This window comes from Oncorhynchus keta, chromosome 11, assembly GCF_023373465.1.
Source record: "Oncorhynchus keta strain PuntledgeMale-10-30-2019 chromosome 11, Oket_V2, whole genome shotgun sequence".
NCBI lineage: Eukaryota > Metazoa > Chordata > Actinopteri > Salmoniformes > Salmonidae > Oncorhynchus > Oncorhynchus keta.
Genome location: NC_068431.1, coordinates 29237419 through 29256019, shown reverse-complemented (window position 1 = coordinate 29256019; position 18601 = coordinate 29237419). Strand labels below are relative to the sequence as shown.

General features: G+C 40.8%; 1 protein-coding gene across 2 annotated transcripts; it reads left to right on the top strand.

Annotated features, from left to right (window-relative positions):
* Positions 1-1363: 1363 nt before the first annotated feature.
* LOC118390036 (exonuclease V-like) lies at positions 1364-18291 on the top strand. 2 transcript variants are annotated; one of them, XM_035780176.2, is made up of 7 exons: positions 1364-1408; positions 1843-1955; positions 11380-11479; positions 11590-11822; positions 12338-12445; positions 12718-12890; positions 13172-18291. In XM_035780176.2, exons 4-7 carry the CDS (start codon positions 11663-11665, stop codon positions 13709-13711), a joined length of 981 nt encoding a protein of 326 aa, XP_035636069.1. In that variant the 5' UTR covers positions 1364-1408; positions 1843-1955; positions 11380-11479; positions 11590-11662; the 3' UTR covers positions 13712-18291. The 2 variants fall into 2 exon arrangements, with proteins under 2 accessions (XP_035636069.1, XP_035636068.1); XM_035780175.2 differs by lacking the exons at positions 1364-1408; positions 1843-1955 and adding an exon at positions 3435-4051.
* The last annotated feature ends 310 nt before the right edge of the window (positions 18292-18601 follow it).

Genomic DNA, 18601 nt, shown 5'->3' with positions numbered 1-18601 from the left:
CAAAGGACCTTGTGAAGATGCTGGAGGAAACGGGTACAAAAGTATCTAAATCCACAGTGAAATGAGTCCTATATCGACATAACCTGAAAGGCCGCTCAGCAAGGAAGAAACCACTGCTCCAAAACCATCATAAAAAAGCCAGACTACAGTTTGCAACTGCACATGGGGGCAAAGATCGTACTTTTTGGAGAAATGTCCTCTGGTCTGATGAAACAAAAATAGAACTGTTTGGCCATTTTGACAATCGTTATGTTTGGAGGAAAAAGGGGGAGGCTTGCAAGCCGAAATACACCATCCCAATGGTGAAGCACGGCAGCATCATGTTGTAGGGATGCTTTGCTGCAGGAAGGACTGGTGCACTTCACAAAATAGATGGCATCATGAGGCAGGACAATTATGTGGATATATTGAAGCAACATCTCAAGACATCAGTAAGGAAGTTAAAGCTTGGCTGCAAATGGGTCTTCCAAATGGACAATGACCCCAAGCATACTTCCAAAGTTGTGGCAAAATGGCTTAAGGACAACAAAGTCAAGGTATTGGAGTGGCCATCACAAAGCCCTGACCTCAATCCTATAGAAAATGTGTGGGCAGAACTGAAAAAGCTTGTGCGAGCAAGGAGGCCTACAAACCTGACTCAGTTACACCAGCTCTGTCAGGAGGAATGGGCCAAACATTACCCAACTTATTGTGGGAAGCTTGTGGAAGGCTACCTGAAATATTTTTCCCAAGTTAAACCATTTAAAGGCAATGTTACCAAATACTAATTGAGTGTATGTAAACTTCTGACCCACTGGGAATGTGATGAAAGAAATAAAAGCTGAAAAAAATAATTCTCTCAACTATTATTCTGACATTTCACATTCTTAAAATAAAGTGGTGATCCTAACTGACCTAAGACAGGGAATTTTTACTAGGGTTAAATGTCAGGAATTGTGAAACACCTTAGCCAAATACATTTAAACTGACTTTATGTAAGCATCCATCTTCAACTGTAAATGTTGCCGTGTTACAATTTTTTTTTTTCACCTTTATTTAACCAGGTAGGCCAGTTGAGAACAAGTTCTCATTTACAACTGCGACCTGGCCAAGATAAAGTTTTTTTTAAATAAATGTGATTGAATAAAACCCTTTTTTTTTTACTGCAACAGGCCAACACATATGCTTCACTACACCAATTCCTACATTAGACCATTTCCATTTGAACAAAGTAAATATTTTCTAATGAACAATAAGAAACACACTGCGGTCTTCTGATGGTGGAACAGCTCAACCTAATGCACCAGTTATCCCTATCATCAGCACCTACTACAGTATCATTAACCTTTCACCTCTATATTCTTAGGTTAAGCAGCTTTCATTAGCACACCTGGATCCAGCAAGAAAGGAAGTGGAAACCAATCAACAGGTGTGTTAAGTAAGGTCACAATCATCCCATATCATTGCATTCAGTCTTCCCATATGAATCCTATATGTTGGGTTAATAGAATGCCCTCCTATGCCTCTTTAGTGTCATTTTGATAAACCATTTCCTCCCCGTTTCAAGTTGATCAGAATAGACACTGCCATGATGACCAACAGCCATCTCCATCATCTTGCCCAAATAAAAATGGATTTGTCACATGCGCTGATCACAAGCCCTTAACCGACAATGCTCTAAGTTAAGAAAAAAAAGTTAAGTAGAAAATAGAAGTAAACCAATTATTTAACAGCAGCAGTAAAATAACAATAGTGAGGCTATATACAGGCGCTACCGGTACAGAGTCAATATGCAGGGGGCACCGGTTCGTGGGGGTAATTGATGGCCTCTTCCTTCCTTATCTCCTCCTTTCTGATGCGCAGCTCCTCCTCTCTCAGGAGCTGGGGTTTGATGAAGTTGCCGAAGATGTTCTTGCTGTCAATCCCCAAGGCGGAAGATTGGCGTGCCTCCCTCGTTGGCTGAGATGAGGAGCTTTGTAAGTAATGCCTCAATCATAATGCCTCAACAGTTGCAAAATAAGGCTTGACTGTTTTTTTGGAAAATCTCACTGCGCAGAGAGCTTTTCTGCTTGCGCCTGGTTTGGGTTGTGGTGGCAGCCACACGACTGTTTCTTTTCCAGCTTGAGGCAATAACATGGACCTGTGGGTCAGTGAGGTGAAGTTATATAAAAACCACCTGGAAGCCGTGTTTGAGTGGTTTTATATCCTCACTGTCAGATAAGTTATTAATCTACACAGATCCAAACTGTGATTCCCCCTCATCGCATTTTGATAAGGTTATGGCAAAATACAACATCAAATCCACTGTCGGTGAGTCTGCTGAGGGACCTTGAGTTCTCAGTTTCTAAACGCTCATTACGCTTCGATCACACCTAGAGCATCATTGCATTTTGGTACACCAGAATTACATTCATTTCCAATGAAGCGCCTTGCAGCGTGTTAGGTGTGGTGCATAGGTTGGATTTATCAAAAGTATGCCTCAAACTATGCATAGACGACTTGACAGAAATGGCAGCAGAAGGTGAATGTTAAGCTTTTGTTGCATACATATCCAGATGATGCATACGATTGTGCACAATGACGCTTTAACACACCGAAGGTGTTTTTGGCAAAATATTATGCAGTACTGTCAAGCCTTCTACGCATACAGGATGAGGCATACATTCGATAAATCCAATTATGCACCACACCGAACACACAGCACCTGCCTCTGCAAGGCAAACTCAGCGTTTCATTGGAAATTAATGTAACGCTGATTTATTAAATGCAAAAACACTGTCAGTATGTTCGAAGCGTTAGGTCATTTTGAGCTTCGCAAGACCGAGATTCTGTCAGAATGCTTGGTTGCCCTCAATCCCCAGATGCGACTGTTTATATGATTTAAAAAAAATAATACTGTATGCTCCATTACCAATTCTCAGACTGACCGCCATGTTTGCAAGGAGCAAAGAACAACATTTCTGGTTACTCTGCAACAGGCCGGTATTTGGAAAGCTAAGGAAGTGGCCAATCAAATATAACAAACAGTTTGATCAGCAGTGCATTACGTCATGGTAATACGCAACATTTGTTTCAGGGGGAATTTGATACAAAATATCCATAGGAAGACTTTCCAAACATGGGTCTGCTATCTCAGGAGGCCGTTCTTGCTAATGATTGCGTACTTGAACTCAGCTCGCCAAACTTGAAAAACTATTAAAAAATAAGTATATAAGTACTCAAAATAGACTAAATTAATATAACTCAAGAAATCTGTTACAAATTGACGTTTTTTGCAGAGGAGATCTTAGTCTCGCAATTTTACATCTAACTAATGTTTGGTGCAGTATTTGTCAATTAAAGAAATAGCATGAAAACGACTCGATTCCCGTTGAATGACAACAGACTTTATTGAAGAGTCCCTACTGTTGACCAATCACCGACGAAGTCCGAAACGAACAAAAACGTCACAAAATGGTCACAAAATGTCGTCATAGGCAAAAAGCCTGATATGGACAGTGATGGTTCAGAGACTGCAGGAACAGTGGAATAGAGATTCTAAGGGGAGGCATTTATTTGAAGTACCGAGGAAAGCCAGGGAGGACGACATGAAGGGACAGGAGAGGAGGCGAGGCTAATAAGACCTTAAATGTGATAATCACACTTTCCTATTACCAGGAAACTGAAACCGTTGCGCATGTATTGCTACAGTGCGAGAGGGACAGAGCAAGACTGCGTTCTAGTATGAGGGGGATACAGGACATCCGTTTAAAGAGTATATTGAGTATAATCTTATATATAAACCCTACCTGCCAGCAACGGTGCTGGAAAGCTACGGAAGTGGTGCTGGCAGGGTTTAGTTTCTCCACACTCCAGTACAGTAAGTGGAGGTAATGAATGCACCATTACGTTGGATGCTAACCGCTGATAAACCCCACCGAAGAAGAAGACGAATATTTGGATGAGGACGCATGCGGTCACCTTTACAGGAATAATTTTGCAATGAATTCCAACATAACGTCAACGGAACCATCGGACGACTGGGGTGACATAAGTGATGCAGAATTACTCGATGTACAGTCAGAGCATCTCGGTGAGTAACCCTTGATCATGGTTCTCAGTTCTGTTACTGTTAATGTTCAAATATTGGAGAGTTGAGACCAAATCATGGACACTGGACAGAGTGGATTTCAGTTGTAACAAAAGACAGTTTTAATGAGTCAAAGATATCTTGTCGCGCAGTTTTACGTGCACGGATCTAGTTCATATAACTCGGCAAGGAGTCAGGTGAAAAAGACGCCTTATACAAAAGTTACATTCATTTTTATGCATGGAATAAAGTAGGTGGAGTCTAGTCGTTTTGGTCTTCTGACTGGTCACAAAGAGTTGGAGGCGGGCCTTGCTCTAGCCAAGCGGGCCCCATTGGTGCATAGCAGAGTCTTGTTCTCTGAGCATCCGACCGGTAAAGGTGGGGAGTAAGGTGTGTGTGTTCATGCAAGAAGGTATTTGTGTGTCAGGAAATCTGATACAGGAGAGCAGAGGGAGTCGTGAAAGAAGAGAACAGAGGGGGTCAGTTTTATGGCTGGGTGTATGTGTTCTTGCGATGGAATGTCTTTGTTTCCTGGGGTGGTAAGACAACAAAGTTGAGGGGATAGTGTTAGGGGGGTAGTTTTATTGCTGGCTGTGTGAGCTAGTTCCTGTTTTAACAGGGGTAGGTAAGATGACTTGAGTCAGGCGGTTTGGCTTGGCGCTGTATAATATATATGAGCTATGTGTATGAATGTTTACATATATATATATATATGACATTACACATAAGTCATTGGACCAAGGCGTTTTCTGCATGGGGAAGTTTTGTTAAAGAGCCCGACTATGGAGCCAGATAGCTGCCATAAGGTTGAACTTACATATCGTTAGGATCGTAAGACAATCCATATGTTAATTGTCAGGATAATAAGACAAGCAATGTGTGAAACACATCCATTAAATTAGATCTGTAAACGTATGTTACGACTATGAATTATTTAAAAAATTACCTATAACTAGGCAAGTCAGTTAAGAACAAATTATTATTTTCAATGACGGTCTAGGAACAGTGGGTTAACTGCCTTGTTCAGGGGCAGAACGACAGATTTTTACCTTGTCAGCTTGGGGATTCGATCTTGCAACCTTTTGGTTACTAGTCCAATGCTCTAACCACTACTTGAACATTTACACATTAAATTCTTACTTTAGATCTCCCTTTACTCTGTTACAATTGTTTATATATGTACAAACCTTTGTCAGGAATGTGGCATCTGCAAAAGACAAGAACCGAACGTAGCAAGTTGAAGTTAGCTAGTCAATCAAACAACTCTAGGCCAGATGTTATTTGCTTTGCAGCTTCCGGTTTCATTTCCAAAATAAAAGTCTATAGCTTGTTTTAGAACGTCAATTCATAACAACATTTTACCAGTAGACGGCGTAGTGTAGGCTTGGGCCTTAAGCAAATGACTTGTGTGAGAATAATACTATAAAGACACAGAAGAGCCTTGTCTTGAAAGACCCGTCTGAGCTGCAAAATGGAAAGTAAATTATTTAGGCTTATTCAAAAATCTAAATATGCCATGCTGTTTTAGAATATATTTTTATTTTATTTTTATTTTTTATTTCACCTTTATTTAACCAGGTAGGCTAGTTGAGAACAGGTTCTCATTTGCTACTGCGACCTGGCCAAGATAAAGCATAGCAGTGTGAACAGACAACACAGAGTTACACATGGAGTAAACAATTAACAAGTCCATAACACAGTAGAAAAAAAAGGGGCAGTCTATATACAATGTGTGCAAAAGGCATGAGGAGGTAGGCGAATAATTACAATTTTGCAGATTAACACTGGAGTGATAAATGATCAGATGGTCATGTACAGGTAGAGATATTGGTGTGCAAAAGAGCAGAAAAGTAAATAAATAAAAACAGTATAAAAACAGTATGGGAATGAGGTAGGTGAAAATGGGTGGGCTATTTACCAATAGACTATGTACAGCTGCAGCGATCGGTTAGCTGCTCAGATAGCTGATGTTTGAAGTTGGTGAGGGAGATAAAAGTCTCCAACTTCAGCGATTTTTGCAGTTCGTTCCAGTCACAGGCAGCAGAGTACTGGAATGAAAGGCGGCCAAATGAGGTGTTGGCTTTAGGGATGAAAGCCGCGTGGGGATTTTAAAGCCGCGTGGGGCTACTTTTATAATCATGTAGCCTAATGAATCATAAATGTTCCAGTATTTGGGAACACAGACTGTAGGCCTTATATTAGGCATTTTGACTGTTGAATTTGAGAATTCCATTCGGTATGCAGGCTTGTTATTGCCATTTGCATTGCACAACCCCATCACACAGAGGCTATATCCATATCAATAAATGAGACAAACATTTATTTTAATTTAATCTTGGTTATAACCTGTCCTGAGCTAAATAGCCAAGGGGTCCCAAATGGTCAAGACTATCTATAGCTTATTCTTATTGCCTGATGTGTTTTCCCTATCAACCATTTTGTTAAACATGTATTGAGAGGCTTTATTTAAGGGGAGGCCTATATTTAAGGGGAGGCCTATATTTAAGGGGAGGCCTATAAACACAAATAGAGTTCTAAAATAATTCCACAAGACACCAGGACCCAAAATGATAGGCCTTCAACTTGTAGGCATTACAATTTAGGCTATCTTTTTTATTTGGATAGGCCTAAATTAAACATTGAATTATTAAAGTTATAGGTTAAAGAACTTGAATTTAGATAATTTTGAATACACACATGGATTTCTGTTCTCTTTGATTTAGTTACTATTGCAACTGACTGAATTACAGAATGGATGGCATACTGAACTGAATGGATTCATTTAATTTTCCTATGTTGGAATGATGAGTTGCATGCATGTTCTGCACTTTATTTGGCTAGTAGGCAAATAGGCCTACATTAGGGTATAATGACTATGGCGTGAATAGCCTATATGCAGACTACCTAAGACCACTGCAACAGAGTTATTGTGGAGTGTGGGGAATAAGCTTATGCCAGACTTGGCCTATGTTTAACCTCTCCCTTTTTCATTTCAAAGTCCATACAGTGGGGGAGGGGGGAGTATTTAGTCAGCCACCAATTGTGCAAGTTCTCTCACTTAAAAAGATGAGAGGCCTGTCATTTTCGTCATAGGTACACTTCAACTATGACAGACAAAATGAGAAAATAAAATCCAGATAATCACATTGTAGGATTTTTAATGAATTTATTTGCAAATTATGGTGGAAAATAAGTATTTGGTCACCTACAAACAAGCAAGATTTCTGGCTCTCACAGTTTCCACTTCCTTTCTTGCTGGATCCAGGTGTGCTAATGAAAGCTGCTTAACCTAAGAATATAGAGGTGAAAGGTTAATGATACTGTAGTAGGTGCTGATGATAGGGATAACTGGTGCATTAGGTTGAGCTGTTCCACCATCACAAGACTGCAGTGTACCATGTGTGTTTCTTATTGTCCACTAGAAAATATTTACTTTGTTCAAATGGAAATTGTCTAACGTAGGAATTGGTGCACTGAAGAACAGAAGCATATGTGTTGGCCTATATTGCCTGTTGTATTTGATTTGATCTTATATGCTTAATTTAGAATGATTTATGTAACTTCAGTTGTGATACAAATGTTGGGCTATATGTTTAGATTTTTCATACATTCTAAGGCTGCATGGTGTGACTAATGATGATTTTTTTAAAGAAAGGCATGAAAGACATGAGCTTTGCTTAGTTATTTTACGCACGCTGTACAAATTTCATCAGTCTCTCATTCACAATTTGACAAGAACTTGATATTGCTTCAAATTTCCCTGCTGCATCCCCTTTGTGTGGCCATAATGCCCCCTATAATAATCCATGCCTTTTGTGGCCATTGTGCCCTTGGGCTAAATATAATTATTATTATTCCCCTCTCCTGGCTGTGTGCTGACGCACCTCTCACTCACGTGATCGGGTCTTTCTCACAGGCTACAAGTGAAGACCGACACATAAGGGACGCAAGGACGTGCGTCGTTGTCCATTTCCGAGGCGCATAATGGAAGAACTGTCCACATGTAAACTCAGCAAAAAATGAAACAACCATTTTTCAGGACCCTGTCATTCAAAGATAATTCGTGAAAATCCAAGTACCTTCACAGATCTTCATTGTAAAAGGTTTAAACACTGTTTCCCATGCTTGTTCAATGAACCTTAAACAATTCATGAACATGCACCTGTGGAACGGTCGTTAAGACACTAACAGCTTACAGACGGTAGGGAATTAAGGTCACAGTTATGAAAACTTAGGACACTAAAGAGGCCTTTCTACTGACTCTGAAAAACACTAAAAGAAAGAGGGTCCCTGCTCATCTACATGAACGTGCCTTAGGCATGCTGCAAGGTGGCATGAGGACTGCAGGTGTGGCCAGGGCAATAAATTGCAATGTTCGTACTGCGAGACGCCTAAGACAGAGCTACAGGGAGACAGGATGGACAGCTGATCGTCCTCGCAGTGGCAGACCACGTGTAACAACACCTGCACAGGATCGGTACATTTGAACATCACACCTGCGGGACAGGTACAGGATGGCAACAACAAGGAGGGCGCGCAATTCAAATAATATTAAACATTCATGAACATACATATTATATAATTTAAAAGCTTAAATTCTTGTTAATCTAACTGCATTGTCCGATACTATAAGCTTTACGGGGAAAGCATACCATGCGATTGTGTGAGGACAGTGCCCCACATCAACATATTTTTCAACCAGCACAGGCTTCATAAAATCACATAGCAATTATATAAATCACTTACTTTTGAAGATCTTCCTCTGTTTGCAATCCCAAGGGTCCCAGCTACAACATGAATGGTAGATAAAATCATTCTTTATATCCCAAAAAGTTAGTTTAGTTGGCGCCATCGAAATATTGTCAACCATCACACTATTCTTGATTTAATCTCATCTTTACATATACTAAATCATATACAGTATCAGTCAAATGTTTGCACACACCTTCTCATTCAAAGGTTTTTCTTTATTTTTACCATTTTCTACATTGTAGAATAATAGTGAAGAACTCAACTTTGAAATAACACATGGACTCATGTAGTAACCAAAAGTGTTAAAATAAATCAATGTTTTATATTTGAGATTCTTCAAAGTAGCCACCCTTTGCCTTGATGACAGCTTTGCACACTCTTGGCATTCTCTCAACCAGATTCATGAGGTAGTCACCTGGAATGCATTTCAATTAACAGGTGTGCCTTGTTAAAAGGTCATTTGTGGAATTTATTTCCTCAATGTGTTTGAGCCAATCAGTTATGTTGTGACAAAGTAGGGGTGGTATACAGAAGATAGCCCTATTTGGTTAAAGACCAAGTCCATATTATGGCAAGAACAGCTCAAATAAGCAAAGAGAAACAACAGTCCATCATTACTTTACGACATGAAGGTCAGTCAATCCGGAACATTTCAAGAACTTTAAAGGTTTCTTCAAGTGCAGTCGCAAAAACCACCAAGGGCTTTGATGAAACTGCCTCTCATACGGACCGCCACATGAAAGGAAGACCCAGAGTTACCTCTGCTCCAGTGGATAAGTTCATTAGAGTTACCAGCCTCAGAAATCTGCAATTAACTGCACCTCAGATTGCACCTCACAGAGTTCAAGTAACAGACACATCTCAACATCAACTGTTCATAGGAGACTGCGTGAATCAGGCCTTCATGGTCGATTGCTGCAAAAAAAGCACTACTAAAGGACACCAATAAGATGAAGAGACTTGCTTGAGCCAAGAAAAACAAGCAATGTACATTATTAGACTGGTGGAAATCTGTCCTTTGGTCTGATTTGTCAAAATTTGAGATTTTTTGTTCCAAATGCTGTGTCTTTGTGAGATGCAGAGTAGGTGAATGGATGATCTCCGTATGTGTGGTTTCCACCGTGAAGCATGGAGGAGGTGGTGTGGGGGTGCTTTGCTGGTGACACTGTCTGTGATTTATTTAGAATTCAAGGCACACTTAATCAGCATGGCTACCACAGCATTCTGCAGCGATACGCCATCCCATCTGGTTTACACTTAGTCCCACTTTAATTTGTTTCTCAAAAGGACAATGACCCAACACACCTCCAGGCTGTGTAAGGGCTATTTGACCAAGAAGAAGAATGATGGAGTGCTGCATCGGATGACCTGGCCTACACAATCACCCTACCTCAACCCAATTGAGATGGTTTGGGATGAGTTTGATGGCAGAGTGAAGAAAAAGCAGTGCTCAGCCTATGTGGGAACCCCTTCAAGCCTGTTGGAAAAGCATTCCAGGTGAAGTGCTCATGAAGCTGGTTGAGAGAATGCAAAGAGTGTGCAAAGCTGTCATCAAGGGTGGCTAATTTGAAGAATCTCAAATATATAAATATATTTTTTGTTTACTACATGATTTCATGTGTGTTATTTCATAATGTTGATGTCTTCACTATTTACAATGTTGAAAATAGTTTTTTTTTTTTTAAATACCCTGGAATGAGTAGGCATGTCCAAACATTTGACTGGTAATGTATGTGTGACATTTGTTTTGATTTAGAATGGACCGTTCATGCACCTGTCTCGTTGCAGGCGCAGTGGAAAAAAATACATGTCGTCTTTGCACTTAAATAGCGAATGGAGGAGGTTTTTCCCGTGGTTCATTTTCATGCCAGCCAGGTACACTATACTCCTGTTGTAAAGATAAGCAGTGTGTTTAATATTAGGAAAGTTGAGAAATAAATATAGTAGGCCTAGTCTATAGAAAGCTGATGGGATCCTCTTTTTAATAGAGGCCATCACTCTGTTTTCTCACGCAGTTGCATTGCCTATAGAAATGTTGTGTAACGTGAACTCATGCTCTCATGAAGTGTGAGATTTTGATTTTAGATGACATTTGCGCTGATGTCAGAGTAATTCGAGGGTCAATGGAGTGCTGAGTACCAGGCAGTTTATAAGTTTGGTAGGCTACCAATGACCATCAGCAGCATCAGAGCTTGGAGAAGCCTAATTACCATGACTAAACTGTCACGTGACAGCTGGTGTGGTGGTAATGCGGTCACATTAACAGCCCTACCCACAGCAACAACTCCTCCCCCATAATATACATAATACATACATTTTGCCTGTCACATGGAACTCTATTGGTGATGTCACCAGCCAAGCCGAAACACCCGTCTACGTAAACAGGCTGATTAGAAGCTCCTATGTAGATTGTATTTTCAACCTGCAACCATCACATTTTTTCACACTTTCACAGTGTTCGTTTCATCAGCTGTTGTACAATATGATACAAAACATAATTTTTACTGCACTGGGCCTTTTAGCACTTCTTACTTCACAAGGGTGTAGCTTCTACAACTCTTTCATGTGATCACCTCTAGCCCCTCCTGACCGGTCCAGTCCGACTCTCGGTGAGAATGTTGGTGATGATTGTCAGTCCCTTGAAACAGAGAAGAGGATCGATTACCTTATTAAAAAATGGTAAACCCATTCAAGCATATACAATTCAACCCAGAAAACAGTCAACATTTTCCCTGTCAGTCTATGCTTTTGATCAGCAACAAAACATTGTGTGTGTCTGTGTGTATCAGGCCTAACCTCGCTCCCCTGTTCGAGAGGGTGAAGAACCGGAGCGCTGCCTTGTCTGTCCCTAACCAGAGCCCAATGGAGAGATTCCTTAAACGTCACCTCAGCATTACACAGCTATGTGAGCAGTCTTGGTGTGAGATCAAAATGGCCTATGGGTTCATTAAGCCTAAAGTAAGGATGCTAGAGATGCAAAATACAGAAGTGACAACTGGGGCCAGTATTCATCTCGCCAGAGGTAAGCAGCACGTTGTGCTTATGTGATTCCATATCTCTTCCCATACGACTGTTGTGCCCTACATTAGAAAATAAGCTTTTATTACCATAACCATTCTAAACTAGGCCCACCTCATGAGCCAATGCTGAGTTAGAGAAGAGTTGTGACTGCGGGTCTTCAGTTCACTCAGGACCAGTTCCCCAGAGTCACTACGATACAGCTCATCAACCACACCCATGAAGAACATCCCTTCCAACACACCAAACACTGGGAACTCCCGCACAAGCTGGCCTGGGACACACACATGCAACTCTGTGACAGCCGTCTCCTGTGGTTATTTTACATTTCCCTCTTCAAAGGGCTCAAGATTGGGCATATCAGAGCATTGGCACATAGAATACTTTCATGTTAGTAATTTTGTAACCTACACATGCATCCACAGGGATTTATGCTATCGTTGATATTTGCTTTCCATATAAATGTTATGGAGGAAACTAGTTATAACCCATGTCCTGACCTTGTATCTCTGTGTCCAGAACTGGAGGTGAAACCAAATGTTGTGACTGTGGCTGCTGTCACCAGGGAGGACAGGGAGGCTCTGAAGCTAATCAACATGCTACAGATGGTCCCAGCTTTAGAGGCAGGTATGGTGGTACATTACTTGTATTTATTGAACCCTTATTTTACCAGGTAAGTTGACAGAACACATTCTTATTTACAGCAACAACCTGGGGAATAGTTACAGGGGAAAGGAGGGGGATGAATGAAGCTTGGGATGATTAGGTTACATTGCATATCCATGTTTTTTCAGAATGCCTGAATCCTGACAATATGCCCAATCTTGAGCCCTTTGAAGAGGGAAATGTAAAATAACCACAGGAGACGGCTGTCACAGAGTTGCATGTGTGTGTCCCAGGCCAGCTTGTGCGGGAGTTCCCAGTGTTTGGTGTGTTGGAAGGGATGTTCTTCATGGGTGTGGTTGATGAGCTGTATCGTAGTGACTCTGGGGAACTGGTCCTGAGTGAACTGAAGACCCGCAGTCACAACTCTCTGCCCCACCCAGCCCAGGCCAAGGGACACGCTCTACAGGTACGCTACAGACAGTCAAACACTCTTATATTTCTCTCTGACCTCCCCTCAGTTTCTGGTCTCTGACATTTCTCTGTAACCTCTCTCTGGTCTCTCTATCTGTGTTCTCTGACCTCTATCTGGCTTTGACCTCCCTCTGAGCCCTCTCTCTGGTCTCCTTTATTTCTCTGTGTGGTGTCTGACCCCTATATGTGTGGTGTCTGACCCCTATATGATCTATCTCTTTGATCCATCTCTCCATCTCTATGACCTGTACCTCTGCCTCTCTCTCTCTCTCTCAGGTGGGTATGTACAAGCTCTTGTTTGATTCCATGGTAAAGGGTTCTGTGAAGAGGGACCATCTCCTCCACAACCTTCAGCTGGATCCTAATCGGGTCCTTGGATCAGACCTCCAGACCCACACCCAGTCACTGGGCCTCCAGGCAGTCACGTTCAGAGAGCTCCTTGACCACCTACTGGTCGTCCTTACCTGTTCTAACCTCAATGCTATTGACAAGCTACGCCTGGAGTATAGCCACCAGAGCTCCGGAAAGCTCATTGGCACCAGGGAGGTAGCGTTTGAGGAAGCCCAGCTTAGGACTAATATCAGGGGCTACCTGGCTTACTGGAGGGGCGAGAGGGTGCCCCAGGGAGTGGAAGTGGAGGAGGCCTGGAAGTGCAGGATGTGTCCCTATGAGGAGACCTGTGACTGGAGGAGGGATAGATCACAAAGGCTAATGATGGTGAATAAGAGAGCCAAGTTGGAGTGTCCTAAGTCAGATGATCCCAAGCCGAACGGTTCGAATTTGAATGGGTCGAAATTGGAAGTCGAATACCGGTAGTTCTCCTGAATTAAATAGCCCTAAACATACAGAACCCCAGGCATGTCTCCTGTAATGATTTTCTGGGTGTAGTGTGAAGTTCAGGAAGGTTCTATCTATGCATCATTGAAGGTGTAAGCCTATTAAGCAATATTAAAGTCAGGTTTGTTTAGAGCTAAATTGCCTTCAGAAAGTACACACCCCTCGACTTTTTCCGCATTCTGTTGTTACAGCCTGAATTTCAAATGGATTAAATCGAGATATTGTGTCACTGATCTATACACAATACCCCATAATGCCAAAAATGAAAAGCTGAAATGTCTTTAGTCAATAAGTATTCAACCCTTTTTATGGCCTAAATAAGTTCAGGAGTAAACATGTGCTTAATATGTTACATAAATTGCATGGACTCACTCTGTGTACAATAGTGTTTAACATGATTTAAAAATTATTATCCCATCTCTACACCAGTGATTCCCAACCAGAGGTACTAGGACCCCTGGGGGTACTTGGCCGATCCACAGGGCGTACCTGGGAAGACACACCTGACACCATAGGCTTACTGCTAAAAATGCACATGAGGGGGTACTTCAGGGGTACTCCGGGCAGAGCAAAATTTAATTGGTGGTACAGTAACCCGAAAAAGATTTGGAACCACTGCTGTACACCCCACATACAAATACCTGTAAGGTCCCTCAGTCGAGCAGTGCATTTCAAGCACAGATTCAACCACAACGACCAGGGGGTTTTCTAATAGTTCGCAAAGAAGTGGACCTATTGGTAGATTGGTAAAAAAGAAAGAGCATGCATTGAATATCCATTTGAGTATGGTGCAGTTATTAATTACACTTTGGATTGTGAATCAATACACCCAGTCACTTCAAAGCTACAGGCGCCCTTCCCAACACAGTTGCGGTAAAGGAAGGAAACCGCTCAGGGATTTCACCATAAGGCCAATGGTGACTTTAAAACAGTTAGAGTTTAATGACTGTGATAGGAGTTAACTGAGGATGGATCAACAACATTGTAGTTACACCACAATACGAACCTAAATGACAGACTGAAAAGAAGGAAGCCTGTACAGATTTAAAATATTTCAAAACATGCACCCTGTTTGCAATAAGGCACTAAAGTAATACTGCAAGAAATGTGGCAAAGAAATTAACTTTTTGTCCAGAATACAAAGTGCTATGTTTGGGGTAAATCCAACACATCACTGAGTAACACTCTTCATATGTTCAAGCATGTTGGTGGCTGCACCATGTTATTAGTATGCTTGTCATTAGCAAGGACTAAGGAGTTTTTAAAAATAAATGGAATAGAGCACAGGCAAAATACTTGAGGAAAATGTGGTCATCAGCTTTCCAACAGACACCTTTCAGCAGGACAATAAAAAACACAATGACAAATATACACTGTAGTTGCTTACCAAGGCAACATTAAATGTTCCTGAGTGGCCTAGTTACAGTTTTGACTTAAATTGGCTTGAAAAGCCATTGAAAGACTTGAAATGGCTGTTTAGAAATTATCAACAACTGGTTTATGAGCTTGAAGAATACATTTTTTTTTAAAGAATGTGCAAATATTGTACAATCCAGGTGTGCAAAACTCTCAGAGACTTACTCAGAAAGACTCACCGCTGTAATTGCTGCCAAAGGCGATTCTAGCATGTATTGACTCTGGGTTTCCATTAAATAAAAAAGTTCAATGTCAGTGGAGAGAGCGAAAAATCAAGAGTATGTTGTGTAGATCGTTTGCAAAAAAATACTATTAAATCTGTTTTAATCTCACTTTGTTACTTTAAAATGTGGAAAAAGTCTAGGGGTGTGAATGCTTTCTGAAGGCACTGTAACTACTTCTAAGTGTATATTCCTTTTTTATAACTATCGAAATATATATGTTCACTTTTTGTACACTTTTTTTATACTGGGAAAAATATTTGGAATGCCATGAAATGCAATGCAATACATTTAAAGGATGAATGAGTGTAATTTAGTATGAGATATTTTCAAGGAAGCACAAAATAAAACCAAGCATGAACTGCTGTTGCCTCCACCATTCCCTCCACCTGGTGGCTCTAGTGTGTAAAACATAACTTTAAAAAATCCATCATAAATCTTATAATATATGAACTGTTCCCAAAACAGTCATTTTGAATGCGAGTTTTTATTTTTCCTAATCTGGAAAGTAGGTATATTTAAGATTTGTCTGCCATATTGTAGCCTGTAGTATGCAATTTGTGTCTTTTAATCCTGAAAGCGAGTATCCTGAAATGAATCTCTGCAAATTAGTTTTTTTTTTTAAGTAAAGTTGTTACACATTTCTAAATGACGAGGAAATGCATTCGATTTTGTACCTCGAGATTATCGCACGCTCTCGATTGATATTACACCCCTTGCGCGAGCCCGCACCTCATCACGTCGGAAAATAAAATTTAAATCATGCAGTCAGGAGTAGGATACGGGTATCTATATACCTACCTATTGGTATGTAAAGTGTTTGAGAAACAGGTGGGAAAATCGTGAATTCACGATGAAGGACCGTACACACGAGTTTAGGCTGGTAAGTGAAATACATTTTTAACTCTAGCCCACGACATTTTTTGGAGGTGGCGAGCATCTTTTTTAGAGTAGAACAAACTCAAATGTTTTACATTAATGTTTTATAATTTACAGTAATTGTATAACAATGTGCTGTACATTTGTGTGTCAGTTTTGTTTAGTCTCAAAGTAAAACTTGTTTCACGCTTCCATATGGAAACGCAACGGGTGAGAGGAGGGTGATTGGCTCCAGACGCTCTCCAGTTGTCCATTAGTAGCATAGTTGACTAAATGGTTCATAAGCGCGCACGTGAAACATGAACTTTTTCCAATGTGATTGATGAATGAATTTGCTTCTAGTTTCAACCCTATAGAAACACCATGTACAGTTGAAGTCGGAAGTTTACATACACTTTAGCCAAACACATTTAAACTCAGTTTTTCACAAATCCTGACATTTAACCCTAGTAAAAGTTCCCTGTCATAGGTCAGTTAGGATCACCACTTTATTTTAAGAATGTGAAATGTCAAAATAATAGTAGATAATTATTTATCAGCATTTATTTATTTCATCACATTCCCAGTGGGTCAGAAGTTTACATACACTCAATTAGTATTGGGTAGCATTGCCTTTAAATTGTTTAACTTGGGTCAAATGTTTCGGGTAGCCTTCCACAAGCTTCCCACAATAAATTGGGTGAATTTTGGCCCAATCCTCCTGACAGAGCAGGAGTAACCGAGTCAGGGTTGTAAGGCCTCCTTGCTCGCACACGCTTTTTCAGATCTGCCCACACATTTTCTATAGGATTGAGCTCAGGGCTTTGATAGCCACTTCAATACCTTGACTTTGTTGTCCTTAAGCCATTTTGCCACAACTTTGGAAGTGTGCTTAGGGTCATTGTCCATTTGGAAGACCCATTTGCGACCAAGCTTTAACTTCCTGACTGATGTCTTGAGATGTTGCTTTAATATATCCACATAATTTTCCTACCTCATGATGCCATCTATTTTGTGAAGTGCATCAGTCCCTCCTGCAGCAAAGCATCCCTACAACATGATGCTGTCACTCCTGTACGTCACTGTTGGGATGGTGTTCTGCGGCTTGCAAGCCTCCCCCTTTTTCCTCCAAACATAACGATGGTCATTATGGCCAAACAGTTCTATTTTTGTTTCATCAGACCAGAGGACATTTCTCCAAAAAGTACGATCTTTGTCCCCGTGTGCAGTTGCAAACCATAGTCTGTTTTATTATAGTGGTTTTGGAGCAGTGGCTTCTTCCTTGCTGAGCAGCCTTTCAGGTTATGTCGATATAGGACTCGTTTTACTGTGGATGTAGATACTTTTGTACCTGTTTCCTCCAGCATCTTCACAAGGTCCTTTGCTGTTCTGGGATTGATTTGCACTTTTCACACCAAAGTACGTTCATCTCTAGGAGACAGAAGACCTCTCCTACCTGAGCGGTATGACGGCTACGTGGTCCCGTGGTGTTTATACTTGCGTACTATTGTTTGTACAGATGAGCGTGTTACGTTCAGGCATTTGGAAATTGCTCCCAAGGATGAACCAGACACATTTTTTTCCCCTGAGGTCTTGGTTGATTTCTTTTGATTTTCCCATGATGTCAAGCAGAGGCACTGAGTTTGAAGGTAGGCCTTGAAATACATCCACAGGTACACCTCCAATTGACCCAAATGATGTCAATTAGCCTATCAGAAGTTATGACATCATTTCTGGAATTTTCCAAGCTGTTGAAAGGCACAGTCAACTTAGTGTATGTGAACTTCTGACCCACTGGAATTGTGGTACAGTGAATTATAAGTGAAATAATCTGTCTGTAAACAATTGTTGGAAAAATGACTTGTGTCATGCACAAAAGTAGATGTCCTACCCGACTTGCAAAAACAATAGTTTGTTAACAAGAAATTTGTGGAGTGGTTGAAAAACAAGTTGGACTTCTGACTTTTTGTATGAACTATCACTATATGTAATGCTTTTATTTTCCACATTAAATTACACTATATATTCCACATACATTTGAATATATAATGTATGTGGACACCCTTCAAATGAGTGTATTTGGATATTTCAGCCCCACCCGTTGCTAACAGGTGTATAAAATCGAGCACACCGCCATGCGATCTCCATAGACAAACATTGGCAGTCGAATGGCCTTACTGAAGAGCTCAGTGACTTTCAATGTGGCACCGTTATAGGATGCCACCTTTTCAACAAGTCATTTTGTAAAATTTCTGCCCTGCTAGAGCTGCCCTGGTCAACCTTAAGTGCTGTTTATTGTGAAGTGGAAACATCTAGCAACGGTTTAGCTGTGAAGTGGTATGCCAAACGAGCTCACAGAACAGGACCACCAAGT